The sequence below is a fragment of the Argopecten irradians genome, chromosome 15, assembly GCF_041381155.1.
Source record: "Argopecten irradians isolate NY chromosome 15, Ai_NY, whole genome shotgun sequence".
NCBI classification, from domain to species: domain Eukaryota; kingdom Metazoa; phylum Mollusca; class Bivalvia; order Pectinida; family Pectinidae; genus Argopecten; species Argopecten irradians.
Genome location: NC_091148.1, coordinates 26,184,409 through 26,206,510, shown reverse-complemented (window position 1 = coordinate 26,206,510; position 22,102 = coordinate 26,184,409). Strand labels below are relative to the sequence as shown.

At 35.3% G+C, this 22,102-nt stretch overlaps 2 protein-coding genes across 3 annotated transcripts in view; one reads left to right on the top strand and one right to left on the bottom strand.

The window, feature by feature from the left end:
* The window catches only part of LOC138308929 (uncharacterized), a 65,310-nt gene that overhangs the window by 36,719 nt on the left and 6,489 nt on the right, over positions 1–22,102 (bottom strand). The gene's annotated exons all lie outside the window — the stretch shown is intronic.
* LOC138308877 (uncharacterized) lies at positions 261–20,104 on the top strand. Of its 2 annotated transcripts, none has more exons than XM_069249912.1 (3): positions 261–374; positions 17,736–17,821; positions 18,656–20,104. In XM_069249912.1, exons 1-3 carry the CDS (start codon positions 279–281, stop codon positions 18,840–18,842), a joined length of 369 nt encoding a protein of 122 aa, XP_069106013.1. In that variant the 5' UTR covers positions 261–278; the 3' UTR covers positions 18,843–20,104. The 2 variants fall into 2 exon arrangements, with proteins under 2 accessions (XP_069106013.1, XP_069106012.1); XM_069249911.1 differs by lacking the exon at positions 261–374 and adding an exon at positions 8,719–9,017.

Sequence of the window (22,102 nt, the reverse complement as noted above, 5' to 3'; positions counted from 1 at the left end):
CAAATACACAGCCCTTCCAATGTGAAGTGAATTTTACAACGTAGGCCTCAACATGCACTTTTAACGCTTGGCTATGTTGGGAGAATGGGATGATTTTAGTTTGATGTTTGTTTTTTCTATTTGGAAGCATTCTTGATTTGCCATCTTTAATTATTCCGTCTTTGCATATTACAGAGTTAGCTCCCTTGCGGGTAGTTATCCACTGTGACGTCGTTATTTTGTGGGCGTAAATTCACGTCATTTTCTCCGAAAAAGTATGACGTTACGCTCGCAAACACATGACGTCACAATTAATACGTATCCACAAATACAAAGTAGCACTGGGGTCGCTGTCCTCTTCTCAGAAGACCTTTATTGAAAGCATCGAAGGTCAGGTTGGTACGTCCAAGCACTGGTTTCATAATTAGGTATTCCGTTTCCTCTCTGTCAAAGTCCTAGTCTGAATATCGTAAACCAACATTTTCTTTTGGTTGCGATTTACTTTGCGATTTTCTCGATTTTCACGATTCAGTTAAATTCGCTAAGTTTATCTACGTGCATTATTATTTACCTTGATAATAATGAAAGATATTATAATTCTTGTTTTCAATCCGCGAAAATGAATGTCCGCAAAAGTGAATTGAAACTGTAACAACAAAATTTAGTAACTGCGAAAGAAAGTTTTTGCAGTAGTCTAGTCTTATAAATCAAGTACAGTAAAAGGGGTCTGGTTGGTTTCCATACCTTTATACAATTAGATTTTAACTATGCCATACTATCGTCTAGTACTACACACGGTTAATGCGAGCCAATGATATGTTGCTAATAGTGTTTCAAACCTTATTGAACATTCCAGTCACTATATTTAAAGATCCGAGTTGTTACATTTATAGATGTTTACGGACTTTATTATATTAGTCATAAGTTGTAGAAATAATCAAGGACGTAGACAAATTCTCATAAATATATACTTGTTCATTCAGACACAATCTAATAGTCATTGCAGAGTTTACAAATGTTCGGCTAGATTTGTATAAGTAACAAATAACCAATAGCAATTTCAAGAGACAAACAAGAATGAATGATTCAAGATATCACTTCTAACAGTCGCCCGACCGATCATCCTGTCTTCTGAAGACAGTAAAACCAGAAGCCACAGCAAGTCTCCAAATAGACTCGGGTTAGGATTCAGAACCAAAACCGTTCAACCTGATAGAACCGTGAGATAAATAACCACATTGAAAATTCCCAATTCCCATAGGACGGTGGTGCATGCACTAAGTGTGTAACATTACAACCCATAGTGTCATATTACGTTTGTAAATTAAAAATATAAAATAAAAACTTTCCATTCTCTGATAATAAAAGAATGCTTGGTTGGATGCCCGTGAACAGCATTTTAAAGTCACAAACTATTCAGATTGTGTGTGTCGGCCCTATCCCGGATGAGAGAAATATGTTGTCATGTTTTCAAATATTCTTTTATCTGCTTGTAGTGCATTAATCGGACCATTTTATGTAGGTTTTAACTCCCGCGAAACCTTATGTGGCGTCGACATCGAATATGATAATTGCACGAGAAACTATAAACAGATGTCAATACCTAAGGATTACGATATTTTACTCGTCATATAACGCTATGTACGTATGGTGTCATTCCATACTTAGTTGTAAAAATTTTCAGATTCAAAGCAAAGTTTATTTCATGGTTCGTGAATGATAATGCAGTAAAATATCAAGTACTACTAATTGAAGCTCAACATCATTAGAAAATGATAATTGAGCAATCCAGATGTATCTGGTCTTTTTTCAGACTGTCACGTTTTATTTAAAACGATTTTCCTGACCCCAAAATATCAGTGGTTTGACATCTACTATACAGCAACGAAAACATCATTACAGCGTACTGAAAGTGATACATTTTCACAGTTAAAATCCATTACAACCTTACAGGATGTAATTGCTTGTGAAAAATGGAAGACATATTATAAACAGATATGTCAATACCTATTAAGAGGCTTTGCTAGTCATATATCTCGTACGTATGGTGTCATTCAATATTTAGTGAGTATTTTCGGAGTCGAAGCAAAGTTTATTTCGTGGTTGGTAAATATACTAATTTAATCTCAACATTATGATAAGATTATAGTGTATCCATATTATCAGACTAACAGGTTTTATTGAAAACGTATATGTTGATTCGGTTTTCCTGCTCCCGAACTATTAGTGGCTTGACATACATCAACGACAACATATCCTAAAAAATGGTGGGTTAAGGAAGTAACATCAACCGTTGTTCTAAAAAAATCTTTCACATGATAAGCTATAACAAACTTCATGATGCATGATAATGTTTGTCAAGACCAAACTAATAGATGTCTTAAAAAAGGGACTCGTGGTTTTCCTTTTATTTGGCATACTACTTAGTTTGTGACTTGAAATGTCTTATATACATCAGTTCGAAAGGCGTTTCGTCGTGTTTGTAATTCATCATAATTGGTCGCATTGTAGTATTGCTATATAGTTTTCATCGCTATATTTAAGACGTATGCCATAAAATATGATTGAAAAGCAGGGCTCGCGTGGTATGTCGTGGAAAAATACCTGGTAATCAAAATAAACCCATAAGCGTAACATACCACGGAACGTTGTTAACTGCATGGCTCTGACGGGCGAAATCATTATTACAGTTGTGTTAAGATGCCTCGACATATTACCACAAGACCTCCACCTCTGGATCGCCAGTTCGAATTCCATGTGGGGCAGTTGCCAGGTACTGACCGCTGGTCGGTGGTTTTTCTCCGGGTACTCCGGCTTTGTGTTGAAAGTATACGTATAATATATTTATATGCATTGAATTTTGTTTTTGGTTTGTAACGATCTTTGTCCTGATAAGAAAAACTGTAATCATATCTACAAGGCTCCTGGAACATAAAACAATCTCAGACATGATTGTTTACCTAGCAAATAGAAAATTGCACAACCTTTTACAGTGTCATCTGTGATTGGCAAGAATAAATTAAGTATAGTAAGACTGTTTTAGACGTTATTTAGCGTCTGTTTTGTATTGCATGGTGATTAGAACCATATCACACATAATATCTAAAATGTCTTAACTTTCTGTCACAGGGCAGTTGTTATTTTAAGGGTTTCTCAGATCAAGGGGACAAAACACGGAATTTTTATTGCTACATGTAGAACCTTTACCATCATGGGTCACAGAAGGCAAACAAATTATTTTTTAAAAAATCTGCTAGCAAAATGGTCTTAAATTATATGTGTGTCTCTGTCACAGCGTTATCAGCTCAGTATTGTTGATAAATGTTTTACCAGAAGCTTCCTTCCAGTCATATATTCCGCCCCAGTATGAACTATAAGACTTCGTGTCCATGATATACGACTATCTAAAATATAATAAATTTACAGTATCTAAAGGAACTTTAACGGTAATGGATAACAGTATTTGTCCACGGTAAATAATATAATCGTGGTAGAGACAAAGTTTACAGAAGGCAGTTAATAAATCCTAAATTATTTTTATAGAAAATGAACTGAATCTAGTATAAATTAAAAGGAGAAAAATGTACGCCACAAAAAAAACCAAAACAAAAAAAAACAAAAAAAAATGGAGTATGGCATTGATTCCGCTTTATTCATTAGTCCATCTATAAAGTGAGGAACATAAAAATAGAAGAGAAAATAAAATCATCATATGAAACATCTAACTTTCGAGTCATCAACTCGTCTTTTTAAATATATTATTAACCAAGTCAAATTACTGTGTTAGAGCGATAATATTGAGCTTCTGTCGTATACACCGCTCGCGCGCGGTAAAATAATTACATATGTATATATACATATAATATAATGATCTTACTTTTAAGCATCATAATTCCTATTTGGATCAAAATTGGCTGCCGAAACATGTATGTTAGTATGTGGGTCCGGATGTTGAAGATTGGTGGGTTTTTTTTTATATTTCTAGGTGTGTTACCTTGGCAGTGTGTAATTCTGGTTGGAATTCCCCATATTAATGCCCTCGTTTGTTCATTTATGCTGAATCATTTAATCGTAGATTTATGATGACATGCGTTATTTTTGTTTTCATATTTTGTCTCTAATGCCTGTGCGATATATTATCTTTTGAACATCAAAATTATACGAAATGTAGATAATACAGCCATCTTTCGTTATCCCAAAGAAATCATCACGCATTATATAGTGCCTATTCATATTTCATCTGTTTACAAATCTTCTCGTTTTAATGACGCATTTAATGTGTTTTGTACGCTCCTCGTGATTAGAATAAACATCTTGTAATAACAATATAGTGGGGAGTATGGGCTTTGTTGTAGTACAAATCTTTCGCAAAACCAAAGATAAACACAGCAGTAAAACTTCAAAATTGTCACTATTTATCTTTATGCTTCAAGGTATCAATGCAGATATAACGGATGAAGATTACATGAAGTACATGTTGTGTAGCGATGAAAATCTTAACTTCTTACTCTCAAACGGAAGTGTTTTAATCTTGATAGTATCCCAGGAGTACCTGTCTATCTTTCACTTTTGTGAATCTTTTGTTGGTCCAGATTTGGAATTTTGATATTACCCATCACCGTTAGGTTAATAATTGAGCTTGAGTCCAAACTTTGTTAGCATAAGACGCCGGAATGACGACGAAGTCATTTAAGCTAACTATAAGGATCAGCTTGATGGTAATGATAAATATCAACAGATTTTATGTGGTGATGTGACCTTATGATTTATCTAAAACTCTTCTTTAACGAATCTTAACAAAAATACAATTTCACTTTATTATATTATAAATGCGTTGTATAGAATGGAGGATGGAATGTTTTTCCTTGTTGTTATACGATATTTTCCCCAGAAATGATTCCAATACAAATACAATAGTAAACAAACACTGAACAACAATTTCTTAAAACTTACTATCAAAAGAAAACGTAGACTGAAATGACAAGAATAAAAATGAAATGCCGTCACACCCCCGTTTTCCGTGGTAGTAAGCAGTTTATAACAAGAATTTTGAATTAGCAACAAGTTTTAAGTATTCAACTGATTTCAAATGATTGTCATTAATTCACGTGTTTAAACTGCAGAAATACAAACATATTGCTCCGGTATTTTTGCTGTGACAGCAGACGATAAAATGTATATCCTCAATTGACACCAGAAGTTTGCATACCCCCAATTACATGGTACGTCTTAATCGATAGATTATAGGATAAAAAACGAATTGGGTACGGGTTTTACTAGAGATTTTTGTTAGATTAAAGTCCGTGAAAAATAGTATTATTTCAATGGGTTCCCGAACCACTTTTTAATCATCTTTTCATAAGGAAGTTAGCTCACAAAATGGAAATTTTAAAAACTAAAGAGTTCATGCCATTGCATATTTAACAGATGTTCCGTATTTTGTTAGAATATTGGCCAAATGGGAATGGGATTGGTTCATCTGTAATAAATTGGCAAACATGATAAAAATCGATTTCAAACGCATAGTAAAACGGAGTTATGTTTCCGGCTAGTTTTTTATCAGTTTGCGTCTGACATCAGGGAAAAATCATATGTTTTCTGTATTTTGATAAAAAAAATATTTAGTCGGTTTTTTTACTAAATATAAAATAATACGCTGCAAATGTGATGTCATATTAGTATGAAAATACGAGATTTCGGCGATACCGGAATTGCCACGGAATAAGAGGTACCACGGAGTTAGGAATTATGAAAACTAAATTGTTAAATAGAATTTGGAGTACCAATAATTGCATTACTAATATTATATTGTTCTGCAGATGAAAATGCATGCAAATCTAGTTCGTTATATTCACGGTACAGGGAACAAACAACTAATGAAGAATAGACCTTAGAAATGACCCTTGTATATACTATATACAAGATTGAGCACAGGAAAGAATTTTTTGACCTGGCCCAAGATCTAAAGTTTAGACTTAGCCAATAACAGATGACATTACAAAGAGTTACGTCACTTTTTATTGGCTAAGCAAAAACGTAAGTAAAAAAAACTGTAAAATGATCCTGGGTCAAGGCCACTGATTGGCTGGTTAATTAGGAAATTAAAAATTAGAAACGTTCTCTGACTCCTGGGTGGAGTTGGAGCTGAAGGACCCAAACTTTTTGTAACTAGTGTTATATGAGAACCAAGAATTATAGAACACAGTGGCTAACTACTTTTCAGCAGTTTTGACAATACATTAAAAGCTTTAACAAACTTTAACATTATGGTCTATGTAAATTTATTTAGTTGGTTGGTCTTTTTACCGTATATCATGAACAATATAAGTAGTGTGGTATATATGCACGACCTGTTGCTCACTGTCGGTGGAATATACGTAATAACATTTCTGAAATGAAAATCAGGGCTACTGCTATGTCCATCAAATGTTAAAAACAAAAACGATATTCTAAAGTGAATGTCAATGAAACGATTAGGTTGATATCAAAATGTGCATGTTATCAATCATTCCCTAATAAATACCAAGTCAGCTGAAATCTATCTAGTCTAACTCTAGGTGTAGCCATACCAGCATGCTTTGGTTTGTGAAAGGTCGTGGACTATTGGGGTGGTCGGGAGTACAGCAGGGCTATAGTTAGCAGGACTAAAATATACATGTGATGGCATTTTACAGAGATAAGTGATGAGGAATCCAATTTATTACTGTACAATTATCACGACATAGGTCTTCCTCGCTCCATTTTTTTGAAATGATGAAATAGATAAAGTTCTATGTGAAAATGCACATTACCAAAAATCATGAGTTATACAGTATAACCTGCCTTTGTGATCACCTCTGTATAAAGACAACCTGCTTTACAAGATTTCTTTTCTAGGCCCGCAAATGACCTACTTCAACGCAAACGCAAGCATAACCTGTATATAAAGAAAATTTGGCGAATATATACATTTTCCTCTGTCCTTCTGGCTAACTTTATCTGGACATGTTTTTATGTAGTTTTTAGTTTTACTTATCAAATCTTGCACTCGCTCATAATGCAGGTATGTATTTTGTTCGGCCATCCTGGAACAGATGACCTTAACAAAACGTCGGTAACGTAGCGTCATGTGTCATCTAAAGGAACGCCAATTTCATTGTACAGAAGTTGTTTATAAATTACGTAAATACCAATACATTACATACATATATGTTAATAAATGTACAGTTTCGTGACAGATTCTTAATGTTTTGAAGGTTGAATTTATGGTTTGTTCTGTTGCTTTCTTTATCACTGCATTGTGTAGTTATGTAAACGAATGTTTCTCGGGACCACATGTATCATATTCCTGGAATAATTCTACGTTACATTATGTTGATAGAGATAACGGTCAGCTGTTATTATTACCCTTGCCGACGTCATCTTCCCAATTGTTTTCATTGCAGTTGAAACAAAAACATTTCATAGCATCACAGAATAAAATATTTCTGTCAGAAAAGCTAATTAGATTTTTTCATAAAAAGAAGCAATATTCGAAATACTGACTGCAGTAACAATCGCTATGTATTTGACGATTGATTCCATTATATTAGAGTCCCTTAAGTCTGTCATATCACTGATTGTCCATCTGTCGTCTCTAGCGACTACTGTGTTATACAATTTGTTTGTTTTAGTAGAACTCTCATGCCAACGAAAGATTGTAATCAATATCAGTGCATTTATGAAGAGCCAATAAAACATAGCTTTTATCTTAAGTTATAAAACAGAGTACTCTGTTTCTGTGTTGGTTGTCATGTCTGCAATGCTACGTTTCATATTGCACTGAGCAGGCGAGTTGTGCAGCAACATACAAGAATGGTAACACAAAGCCGAAAAGTCAAAACAAATTTCATGAAGTGCATCTTCAATATAGCTTTCTGCATTAGCATGCCATAAGTATACTCTTGAGTATCATAATACTTATTATCTTGTTCACATTTTAAGAATAATGCAACATATTTTCATTTGAATGCATTGAACACAATCCAATATTTGTATGATACATTGATAAAATATACCTACTTCAGTCAAACGTGACTGTAAAGACCACCCAAAGAGTAAATAAAATATCACTTATTTTATTGCCAAATGATGGTCTTTATTTTATTATTTCAAGGTAAAACTGTACATAATATAGCTGCTTGAAATCATGAAGATGGTTTGATTAAACAGGGTAGTATCATTCCAGCTACAAATGGTCGCTTAGACAAGTTTTACGGTATTTTAATACATGTACAGCTACAGATGGTCGCTTAGACAGGTTTTACAGGCAGTGTTTTATTGGCCGGCAGTGAAGAAAATACGACCATTGAAGGTTACAGGCAATAAAGTGATGTCTGGTTGTATACAATAGCTAGATGAGATGACAGAACTAATAGAAAAAAACAATCGAGTGTTTGTTGTACGTATCGTTTTCCTTACTCTCGATTCTTGTTTACCTTGTGATCAAAACATAGCGTCACCAGACCGTGACCGCCGGAGAATTTAAACTATATAATGACAGCTATTGTTAGCTATTATCTCTATACTAATTCTAAAAGGCCACATAGAACTTAAAACTACACACATGATTTTATTTTATAAAATTATCTAAATATCATTGCATTTTAAATGTTACATACATAGACCTCAGACTGTGTTGATTTGATGAATCAGCCTTTTTCTTACATGCAGTTTTACCTGTATATTTACTCATGCAGAAATAAAAGTTAAAACCTTATGAAGCTAACAAGTGTACGTAAGAGGATCCCAATACACCTCCAAGCCTGCCAGACTGGTTTACACTACAGTAGTAGCTGTGTGTCCCTAGTCGACGGTTGTATAGCATAGAACAGGACAGCGTTTCCATCATGCAGGCTTATATCGCAAATGCGGAATCAAAATGGAGGCCAATTTTCAACAATATCATGTCTTTCCGAGAGGCTGGCGAGGACGGCCCTCCAGGATTTAGAGTTATTGAACTAAAAAGATATATTAACGACGGTCTGAAGAAGGACAAGGTCAGCGATGCAGACGTCTCCGTAAGTATACACATGATCTCAAATATTCTCTTTACAGATAACAGAGATTGATCGTAGGTTGAAGGTTTTCTCCGAGTACTCCGACTTTACTTCACCTTTTAAAATCTGACATTTCCCTAAATGACTCTTTACAGGGCCTTAAACAAATGAACACTTACCTTCTTTATTAGTTTTGTTACAGTTGCACTATATAACTAAAGTTTAAACTATCGCGAGGGAAACATGGATAATTTCGCTTAAGAAAACTTGTAAGAAATATCGTGTTGCTAACACTACTGTAAAATCATTAAATTATCAGATATAATATCATTCGATGAATTGAGCAGGAGAGTCACTCATCTGATGAAGCTATCGAATGGCGTTACATTGTTTCTGTCAGAGGTGATTTTGAAATCATCTCTCCCAAAACCTGTTAACTATAAAGTTGTCGTCTGGCACCACTAGATAACTAGGGTCTCTTTATTTCTGTATGTACGTATAAGATGTAAAAAATAAAAGTCAACGACCTTGCTATGTACTTTCGCCATTTCATGATGGCTCTTCAGGAATATCATTAAATGGCGAACGTACTAGAAGAAAATCGTTGAGTTTTATCTTATATATATATATATTCAACTGTTCTTAGACACGTACTTTTTTCTTGGTGTATATTTTAATAATTTATTTGGGGGAAGTTGGATTAACCACAACACCGGCACAGGTGGCACTGAACAATGAGGTTATATATACTGTAAATCAACGGATTTTAGCGTGCTATTTATTTTCGTGTATTCGCGGGCGGTAGCAATTCCCAAAAATAAATCGCAGAGATATAGGTACAAACAGAAGTAAAGTAGAATCCTAATAAGAGTAAAGATCGTGAGATTAAAGCCAAGTGGACATACCATGTGGGAGAAAAACGTGACATTACGCCATCGCGGAGTAACGTGAGTTTACAGTAGTGCCATGTATTGTGTCTGAACCTCTCTATAATGGTGGCATTTCTCGCAGCATTGATATGAGTTCTTACGTGAAGGACCTCTCCATTCTCTTCCTCCTCTGTTCCTCTCCATCCTCATCCTCTTCCATGACCTTCTTTGCCTCTCCTTTAACCCTATCCTCCTTTTTCCATTAATTCAGTTGGGTCTAATAAAAGGTAATTCCAATCAACGAACGCCTGCCTTGCGAAACATGCATCAATAAAGTGCAATTGTAAGTTTTGGGAGACTACAGTATGTTAATCTAATTAGCACGTTATGGCTACATGAACCTGCTGTCAACTTTATGACACTTTCACTGATGGGTATTTCCTAAACAGAAAGAAACCCATCAAAATCATCTGATTTTGTTTAAGGTTAGACCCTTGTATGTCCTCATGCAGGTTCTGGTGTATTTTTCTTTCTGTGTCTGCCTTCATATGTCGTACACTTCAGTAAGATAGCACTATACATAGGCGACTTATATAGGACCTGGATTGGACAAAGAAGAATATGCCCTAGCCTCAAAAACACGCATTGCCCACAGTGGAAATCCGCAATTAAATACTAAATGTATAGTTGTATACGATTTGTAATGCTTTGAAAAATAAACAATTGTATGCATAAAACTCTCTCAAGACTTGCCAGAAAATTAAAAGAACCTTAAATATAACTATACAAATGTCATGGATGGAACCTCACACACATGTATTATTCATTGACTTCGGCCTTTTTAGATACATATGTGGATTATCCAGGGACGAAATAAGTTTGAGTTATACATATAATGTTTACCCCTTTAGCTTTAAAATGTGTTCGTATAACATCTCTGTGTTACATTTAATATTCATGATATACCCCAGGTTTTCGCCGGGGAAATTCTCTTTCTATGTAATGCTTCAGTGCAATCGATTCATGTGAATGTACAACGGCCAAGGCGGTTCAGCCGGGCTGCCATGAGACCATTCTAGTGTAGCTACTGTGCATATATGTGAATTTCACGATCCGTTATGTGGTTGTGCACCAACCGAGTCGATATTCATTAGTCTACATTTATAATTTTAATGTAACACTCAAGACATTTAACTGGAACACGCAATATAGTCACTTTATCGTGCAAAATTTATTGCAGCATGAAATTTATCTGCGTGTTTGCGGTTCAGATATGTTTCCACGCGATGGCAATATACTCAAAGGACCATTTTTAGCAGCTCTTGGTTACCATCGTTACTCTCATGCTTTTTACCGTCTATATATTAACTTATAACAACTGTTTTGGCATGACCATTTTGGCCCTATGTATTCCTTTTAGATTTACAAAGTTTCCGAGCTGCCTGTTTCATCAGACACTTCTAACATCATACTTACCATATTTGTTAAAATTTATAACAATGTTATCTACATGTCAGTTGAGGTCGATATTATATTTAAACAGTTCCCTCCTAACTTGCTCATGTTACACCAATTGTCTATTTGCTGTCTTCATTTCGTACTGTAAGCACATCTCAACCCTTATATATTCAAGTTACATTATTTCAACCCCGGTTGGATTTAAATTCGACTTAAGAAGCCATTGGCGCATTGTAATGCTAATACCATTTTACGAAACCAATAAATACAGAGATGTAACACAGTATAGATATAGACCCGACACAGCGTGAGGCACACCACGTACGAGGTTCATACTACATATCTTATATACCTCACTCTGCATCCTCCCCTATCTATCCTATTCTATATTGTATAACATAAGAGGTGTTCATGGTCTGAAAGAGATGCATTTACGTGTGAAATTCGAACATCTGAGTTCAGCTATGTCAGTCAATGAAAGTCTGATCCGCTCCACGATATGTTTTTGAAATACATTTGGATGTTAAGTTATGTTCCTCATATGTTTGTCTACCTCCTACTTGACATTTACTATTTATATTTAGCCAATGTTTTTCACTTTTTGATTTAATATCTACTTCGTACTATCTGCGCTTAATTTTGCATCACAATAGAAAGGAATGTCCAACGTCTAATTCTGTTAATACAGCATTATGGCGAGCAATTTATTTCTGGCTTGTAATATGGACGAACATTTTCTGTCACCTAAGTGTTCAGCTACCTACATCGGGGTTTGGCTGACAGACAGAGCGTATGGGAGTAGGACACTGTGGTTTCCGAGGTTTTCAGCAGACAGTTACTCTGACCCTTACTTGGATTATATGTAGTTAATGTCCACACGACTCCCACACATTTTTCATAGTCATACATATTAATTTTATCGCTAAATAAGACGAAACCCCACGCATCCTCAGCGAAGTAAATCTAACACAGGATTTCTCTCTATTGTGAAACATCATCATTTACAGAAAATGCGTGGATGTTATGTTGCCATTTTCGCTATAAACATAGTCTGTGTGAGGGATACGATCAATACCAGACCACCAGTATGTACTGGACATCATTGACCCCCTGTACAATGGTACGCTATGTAGTCGTATTCTGTCGAGTGGACCCAAGGGTCATTTCCCCATCAACACCTTCAGCAAACTAGCAAGGCATACGCTAATACATACTGTAAACGGGGATATTTTCGTGTTCAGATATTTTTTGGAAAGTCAGGTTTTAAACTGCGATAATTTTCGCGTTGTGTTTCTACTTGTCACGATTTCTAATTGTTGATATGGTTTCATGTTATTCGCGGTGATTTATTGAGATTAAAGAGTTGGTTTTATAGAAAATGTAAACGGGGATATTTTCGCGAGTAAATAGTTTTGCGTTTTCAGTTTTAAACTATACTCTAACATTTCCTTGTCACGATTTCTTCTTGTTGACATGTTTTCACGTTGATTTATTCGCGGTGATTTAAGTAAAATTACCGAAAATGTCTACGCCTCGAATAATTTTATATTTACTTCCCATTGTGTTTTCGACATCTTTAGCATATTTTATGTCTATGCAAGGAGAGACAAGAATTGGTTTCAAAGGAAATGTTTATAAGGTTATTTTAGGATCAGAAGTTAAATGTAAAGTCCCATTAAATCAGCCAATGTATTGCCTGCCGTTGACAAGTCTGAAGCATCTCCATATGATTGTATACAACATTGTTAGTTCAGATTTCGTGAATAAAAACTCGTTTTGGTAGACTAGATGACTTAGGGCGGCCTAAACATCACAATAATTGTTTGTATTATGTAAATGAGGACAGTTTCTAGTATTGTGAGAAATACATTGTGACTATGGACAGAGGCTTGTCAGAAATCGTCTGATGATATCGATGGCATTCGTCTAGATAGCCTTTAACCGACTGATCTGGAAATGTGTGTACATAAAGATAGACCAGCAGTCGTTATATGGCCAGCCGTGTCAAAACTATCAACATTTTACAGCGAAACGTCCACATTTAGGGCACGTAATAATATTCCTTATCCGAGCGTTTTCGATTTAATGCATGGCGTACTTTAAGGACGGAGATCAAAGTCTTACTTTAACACTCTGTTTAGTTCTTCATAGAGAATCTTAATAACAAATGCGCATGCGCTGTATCTCCATCTAAACTCATCTAATACGGCATTATAACCATTAGATATAAGCTACAGAAACTCTTTCGGGCAAAACAATATGACAGTATTCCTTCTGACAGAGTTACATGTAATATGAGGTCACGGCATCTATCTTTGAGGACCAAGTGTCTGGAAGTAATAGATTTGTATTTGGTTGACTTGAATGGGCTCGCGTGCGTCTATCAGACAAAATACACATAATTAGTATGTAGTTGTCGTGTCTCGTTTACAGGTAAATGTTGACATGCAATGTCAAATACCACGAGTAAGAGAAACATCTGGCTGAGGACGTTACCAAGTAACTCACGCGACGCGTGACACTGATCACGTGACACTATTCGTGGTTACCAGAGCATTAGTTCTTAATACTGGGCGTTGACAGGAAAACAAACCCAGATATTACCACAATTTATTGAAAGACAAAATTGTTTTTTTAAACTATCGCTCTGTAATCGAAAAGAAAAATAATATTTGATGGTTATCGGACGCGCTGTCATCATCATCATCTCACAAATTTGATGTTTTCAGATCGATGCCATATTCTTGAAATGAAGTATTTAGCCCGTACAAATGGTATTCTGTAATACGAGAACGAACACTTGATGAAATCCACTAAAGTTTACCTGTATTCTACCATAAACAGGTTTAGGCATACCAGCTCGCCTACACACATGGCTTAAACCGATACATCTACAGTTTATATCATCATGCCGGATATCTGAACATCATTTTTACGACCTTAGCGCAATAAGGTATTTACCTTACTGTACCAGTGTAGGTGGGTGGTTAATACTTGATATATAATGCTGGGTCTGCACAATGCGATTGACTTTGTCTGACCTTTCATTTCGGGGGTGCTTATTGCAACATCTACACCTTCAAAGTGCGTGAACGACAACTACAACGTTAAAGTGCGTGGACGACAACTACACCGTCAAAGTGTGTGGACGACAACTACACCGTCAAAGTGCGTGAACGACAATTACACCGTCAAAGTTCGTGGACGACAAATAGACTGTCAAAGTGCGTGGACGTCAAATACACCGTCAAAGTGCGTGGACGAAAACTACCCCATCAAAGTGCGTAGACGACAAGTACACCGTCAAACGCCATGGACGACATTTTTTTTTAGTTTTACGTCCTATTAACAGCCAGGGTCATATAAGGACGTGCCAGGTTTGTTGGTGGAGGAAAGCCGGAGTACCCGGAGAAAAAACACCGGTCAGCGGTCAGTACCTGGCAACTGCCCCATATGGGATTCGAACCCGCATCCCAGAGGTGGAGGGCTTGTGGTAATATGTCGGGACATCTTAACCACTCGGCCACCGCGACCCCACAAATGGACGACAACTACACCGTCAAAGTGCTTGGACGAAAACTACACCGTCAAAGTGCATGGACGAAAACTACACCGTCAAAGTGCGTGGACGAAAACTACACCGTCAAAGTGTGTGGACGACAACTACACCGTCAAAGTGCGTGGACGAAGTTAGAAAAATAAAATCACTCACGTTGTCATACAATATGTCACATGTGAAGTTTTTCAGTATGTTTATCTGTTTTCTAATCTCAAGGATCACCGAATAATGTCTTACCTGATGATACTGTCGCAATCATGCTCAGTTACAATGTCAATATTTTCCCAAAGATTTAATTCCTGGTTTGGTATTGAAACATACTTTTGTGAAATAGCCACAGTCAATATATTTTTTGTCTTTTGTGTAATAAATTCAGTGGAAACTTTATTAAGAAACTGTCTGTTTTATGAATGCATTTTGCTTAGTAGCATAAAACTCTCTGTAGACTGACTGAAGCAAGTTTTATCACTGAAATGATCACGTGTAAGAGTATAAGAGTATCATTTAGACAGTGAAGTGAAAAATGTCGACGTAAACAAATTTATTTTCAAACACCTATTTAAACCTCTTTTATCTGTTATCGGCTGCTGTGTGAGTCACCCATGTTTACGCCTCCGCTGTGTGTCACGCGACATGATCTGGGTCCTGCTCAGTCACGTGGAAAGTTATGTAATTATATAGCACTGGAAGGGAGCGATTAGCATATTTATTCATGGCCTTCAAAAAGTTTACTTTCTGTAAAATTATGTGTCGCAAATAACACAAATAAAATTCAGCTGAAGCAATAGAATTCTGGTACATATCTTTACATCATAAAGCATTTGAGCTAGAATATTTGTTATCATATATAATAAAACATAATCTAGAAGGTTCAGACTGACAATAGTTTTATTCTTATATTATAGTTAATTAATTGTTTGTTTTTACGTTTGTATTTTCCCCTCCTGACAATGACAGTCGTGTAATGACACATGAAGTGCAAAGCGTTCGTTTACCTTACATGATATACAGGTAACCGTAGCAAATGTTAAGTGGATTCAATCATCTGTGACCTTTAAAGTTATATAAAGGCGCGTGGAGATTGAATGTTACCTAACATAACGAAGTTGTCTTACAAAGACAAATTTTTAATTCCACAAGGCAATTCGTAACATTGATGTATGAACTATATTAAGTAAAAATATTAATGGATATCTATGGCGAAAATGATTCCACCTTGAAATGTTTATACTGGCAAATTGAGAAATTAAGCTATTAAAAATATCCACTTTAACATTATCGTGGACCGTTCAACCATGTCATGTGGATTCCCGTCCTATAAGGGATTGTGATTTCTTCTATTCTTAAGTATTGATGTTACTTTTTTTTAACTTCATAGTGGTATGAAAGAAATTTGGTTTGCGTAGCGGATTTTCACAAAAAAAATCAGACTACTTGATAACAGAAAATACGTTTAAACGTACGCCTCTATTGATTCTCCAAAGGATTAAATTTTTTCTAAATCACTTGACGTCATGATAACTTCAGATTTTCGCGCCGCTCACAGATTTTTCTTCAAAGTATATGATGGAAAATAATCTGCCAATCAGAGAGTTGGATTTAGTATATAAACTAATAAAAAATAATTATTCTCTTATTATTATCTTTAATATTTGCCGGATTCACTCTGTTTCAATTTTGTTTAAATGCACAAATAAATAATAAAAGAAAGAGGTAGGCAGACTGTTGTGTTCTAAAATATTCTTACTGATATGCACCTGTGAGATTACACCAAATTGGTCGCTAAACCACTTAATACTGCACCTCCCCAACACATCCAACATAAAACATGCATTGATATGAATTACTAGGAGGTGATAATTGGTCGCTTAACCACTGAATACTGCACCTCCCCAACACATCCAACATAAAACATGCATTGATATGAATTACTAGGGGTGATAATTGGTCGCTTAACCACTTAATACTGCACCTCCCCAACACGTTCACCATAAAACATGCATTGATATGAATTACTAGGGGGTGATAATTGGTCGCTTAACCACTTAATACTGCACCTCCCCAACACATCCACCATAAAACATGCATTGATATGAATTACTAGGGGGTGATAATTGGTCGCTTAACCACTTAATACTGCACCTCCCCAACACATCCACCATAAAACATGCATTGATATGAATTACTAGGGGGTGATAATTCAAAATGTATGTGGGTTATCGTTTATGGAGTTTCATTCATATGAGATGAGAACTTATGCAGCACGTTCATCGATGTTATTATCATTAGTGATTTCCGAGAGAAAACAAACAACTGGTTTCTCCACCCATATCATACGGCCTTGTCATAAAATAATATCGTAATACACACGTGTGATGACGAAATCATGACATCACATGTAGTTATGACGTCATAATCAATATATCACGTCGCATGATTGTCTTTGTTAATGGGAACGTCACGTTCATGTCCGAATTCTCTGTTTTATATTGAGACGAAATACATATATTCATTCAATTAAAAATGATAAATAGATCTTAAACTCATGGCTGTGTTATATGAAAATTAACGTTAAATGATTTGATATGCCTGTCGCCTGTTTCATCATTATAGAGCAATTGTTTTTTTTTTATCTTTTTAATTTCAATTTTTTTTAAATTGTTAAAACGCATTGAAATTACACGATCATATTTATGTTGTGTCACTATCTCTGACTCCTGACGTCAGGTCATTTTTTTAAAGCATGACGTCACAATCACCGTCCAGGTTACAAATATATTGCACAAGAAACGTGATTTAAATCGCTATGTGTAACCCTATTGTTGTCTTTATTTCTATTCATTATGTTTCCAGGATATTTTCGTTGACCTTGACGTAGAAGGAAAGGGCTTTGTCAGTCAGCAAGTGTTCGTCAAGGAAATGACCAAACTCCCAAGAAAGTAAGATATCATATAAATATAATAAATCACGATCGTCTTTTCTCCCATACTTGATAAAGTGATTCCGCGGTTGCTTGGGAAGATAATTCCTGTTAATTACTGGGGAAGAGAAACAACAGCTCACAATGATAAACAACAGCTCACAATGCTACAAAATGGTGTGCTGTTTTCTATACATGCGGCGACCATTGTCAAGGACGTCCTTATTTTATCAAGACAATTTGCGACGTCTCTGTAATGTCGCCATTATAAAAATAATTCTAAATAACTGATTATTATAGTATGTGCATGCTCTTGTTGCATTGCTTCCCGTGATGACCGCGGCACTTTGACAATACTTCTATACCATTGCATGTTCACAGTGTTCAGTTAAAGTATGGAAGAAATATAATTAAAGATGGCCGATCAGGTAGACAGGAAATCACAAATTACTATCTATAGTAAAATATGGCGCAAATCATTCTGCCCTTGCCTTTGGTCTTTTAGACAGGTTTTAATTTATAATGTAAACTGTGGAGGTACAGGAAAAAAAACTACATTTTATCAAACATTTCACAAAACATAATGTATTTGATCAAATTCAATAGAAATATTCAAAAGGCACTAAGACACTATTTCTGTGAATATGGAATCTGTCTGCATTGTTGAGGATTACATGGTTGTTTTCCGCCGCATTGGACTTTTAACTTTATTTATTTGCTGGGTTTCATCAATATCTTGTAGAAAGCATCCGAAACTATTGGACTTTCTAGTAATTGTTTTTGAAAGGACTGTTTTACGAAACCATTAACATGATTTCAATTTACTCAATCATCGTAAATATTTGTTTGACAGAGAAGCGTTTGAGAGCGCATTCGATATGAAAGACTTCAACAGAGACGGGATGCTGTCTGCAAAAGAGATCCAGGACGCATTCGATTTGGTTGGAGTAGACAAAGAACGCTCTGCAAAGTTCTTCAAGCAAGTCGATACGAATAAGGATGGTAAAATCAGCAAAGCAGAGTTCATGAAGATGGTATAGTAGTTAGAGCTTCCAACACAGACATTCATTCTGAACTTTTGCTTTATCTCTTTTTATGGATCGCATTCGTGTGACATTTGTTATTCGAACGTTGACTTTGTAAACGATATATGATATTTATCTCTTTTTCATTAGCTGTGCAATTTTTAGCGTATTCGCTTTATTGTTTGTAAGGGAGCAAATGAGTATACTATGGTAAAACCACTGTCAGCACTGGTGTCTAAACTTCTAATATGATATAGACAATCTGTAACGGTTAGTTTTCATATCCGGACTGTATGTTGAACATTCCTGACAGGTTTCTGTTAAGTACTGTAAACAATCACCCGGTGTATATACATGAATAGGGGATTCAGAAATTTGTCCATCAAAACATCCCGTCGGAACCGACAATCGCTATCACCGGAGTCTGGGCTGACCGCTAGAGAGAGTGGTTTCAGTTGGTCGTTCAAGAAAGTTGGTGACATTTCGTGCTTAAAAACTACACATTTAAGCTCGTGTACATTTACCAAATCGTACATACATTGTGTCTGTTAATACTTTCAGTGAATATAATAACATCAACTGGCATGTTCATTGTTTTCAAAATTGAAATCAACACTCTTCTTTTCATGGTATGGTCATATCTGCTAGTGACTGAGTGATTCTAGCCAGGAATAGGGGAAACATCCTAGTGTATATGTCTATACAGTCTGACCTGTCAGAGTTACTTCCCTTTAATTCACCCAGTCGGTACTGACCAAGTCAAATAAAGGGAAGTAACTCGGTAGATCAGAATGAAGTTTTTGTATATGTGTTGCGTAAGAAGTGTGCATCACTGTTCGATTTGACAGAAAATTATGGATAAGTGAAATTATAAATGGTGATAAAGGTTTAAGTGCATTTTACACATGGAGTTGATTTTTCACGTGAAATTGCTGTATACACTAAAATTCCATGTCTCGATGATTTCAACAAAGAACAATATTTGAGATATAACTTCATGTTGTGTTGTGTTAAATTTCAATAAACAGCAACAAATACATTCAATTAAGTTCAATTTACAGTTCAACATATAATAATTACATGAAAAGTAAATATATATTACAATACACGTATTTCGATAAGTAACTATGTACTATGATAACGTTTGCTTCACGTATTAGAATTCCTGGTGCTAGTGAGTTAGATCTGATTTATAGTTAATATGTAGCTGTGATGTATATGTATTCTTGCATTTTATAATTACATAACTTCATTTTTAATAAACATTTTTTACTCCATAACAATGTGTTTATTGTTATCATTGTAAACAGAACTGAGTTAACAACAGTTCGGTTGAGTAATTATATCGACCTTGAACCCTATGGAGACAGTGAACAATAAACAGGACAAGATAGAAACATGAAAAGTTTTAAATAGTAGGGGTTAAACAAAACACAGCGCATCATCATAATGGTTTCCAAAAGGGACGCCTGCTGCCATATTCAGAAGCATGGTTAAAATTTAATTATAATTAAAATCATCGAATGCTGATCATTTATATGGTTGGTTTCGTATTAAGGAATCACATTATGAGTTATGTAAAATAGTTAGAAATTCTAAGCAGTATTTGAGCATGCAGCTCAATGTTTGGTTTTTTGAACATGTCGACAGGGCGACAACTCAAATACCATAAGGAATTAGATTGCTTTGGGCAAAGAATATAAAGTAGGTATATTGTTTCATACGTGTTTGCTTGTGAGCAATGAAAACATTAAAGAGACAATTCACTTAGGCTATTTCTTTTACATAACCAAGAAGCAAAATATAGCATAAATGTATTGTTCTACATTTCTTATGAAACATATAACGTAAAACATTGACAAATTCCTTGGCATTGTTAAGTATTTTAATTAATATCGCTGAAATATCAAATTGTTGATCGATACGATTAAGCAGGTACACTATGGACGCTGTACCCATACCTGAGCCAAAGTCACGCACGTTAAACAAATGAACTGCATAACCACTAAGAAGGTGATAAAATGATTTTTTTATGCAAGACAATTCACCTAATAAGGTAAACACACTACTGTTAGAGCGATCTGAGCAGTTTTAGACAACAGTTGCATTACTCTACGAGCAAGGGACAGGGTTCGGCATACAAGAAGTTCGACCACAGTGTGTAATAGCGGACAGCGAGCGAGTTTGAACATTTCACACACATGTCACCACCATGGGCTTTTCAGGCATATCACAGTAAAACCGACTGATCTAATTTCCATTAGAACTGGGGGTTTTACGATATATGTACAAATTTTAATGTTCTTTCAGACTGAATTGTCCCTTTAATATCAGAGAACCTTTTGTGGTATCAAGTATTTTGGTCGTAAAATGTTTTCAGGTTTGCGGCAAACGTAATTTATGTCGTTGAATCTTTTCAACCGTATAGAAAAGTTTAGAATTTACATGTATAAACATACGTTGTTCCCGTATCCTTTTCTTTTTCGTATACTTAATAATGTTAAGATGTTTCATAAAAGTATCAATAATACAAATAATTTTGACCGTAAATTAAGGTTTATCAGGTTTAAAGTTCGGTGCTTCATGTAGATTAGTAACTTAGTGATGAAAAACTTTGTGTTCAGATAAAATTTGACTTGCATTGTCAGCTTTAATAAAACGTTTTTGCTCAATCGAGTACATTATGTTGAGAGATATTAGCAAATGTCAACGCATTTCAGCCAAGTTACCACGCGCATGTGTGTTTCACAATTAAAAGATGGCGATTGTCTGTAAATACTGCAACAACAAATTTTATAATTCCTCTGGATAAATTATAAAATCATATCTTATTAAACATTTTCAGCCGACGAGCCATACTAATATTTATTACTTAGTTGGCTAGTAGGTCAGGGAAGTTGTTTAACAAGAATTATTTTAATTCACCCAAACATTTAGAAATTTCTTGATACGAACAATATTCCCTCAAATGTGTCAAATTTTGTTTATAGACGTAATTAAAATAAGCAATCTACAGTAGCAGTAAATGCGTCAAAGTCTAGCATTACTCACGTCTCTTGTTTTTTACAGGGCTTATAACTTAACTTTTTTCGACGGCTACATAAGGAAACTGACAAAGGTCGTTATGTAGTGGACGTGATAGGTCTTACTCACAATGAATCAGAACCACAAAGCGCCCTCTGTAATAAACATCAAAGGTTTGTTTGTTTCAGGAATGTATGTTAGGTTTTCTGTAACAACGACCAAGTGTGACGTAATATGAAAACAACTTTAGG

What these genes read in the sequence shown, in the direction of transcription:
- LOC138308877 (XM_069249911.1), top strand. Translation starts at nt 8,847, where the DNA reads ATGCAGGCTTATATCGCAAATGCGGAATCAAAATGGAGGCCAATTTTC. An exon ending in TCAGCGATGCAGACGTCTCC is followed by an intron (nt 9,018 to 17,735) that starts GTAAGTATACAC and finishes TTATGTTTCCAG; the next exon opens with GATATTTTCGTTGACCTTGA. An exon ending in ATGACCAAACTCCCAAGAAA is followed by an intron (nt 17,822 to 18,655) that starts GTAAGATATCAT and finishes TTTGTTTGACAG; the next exon opens with AGAAGCGTTTGAGAGCGCAT.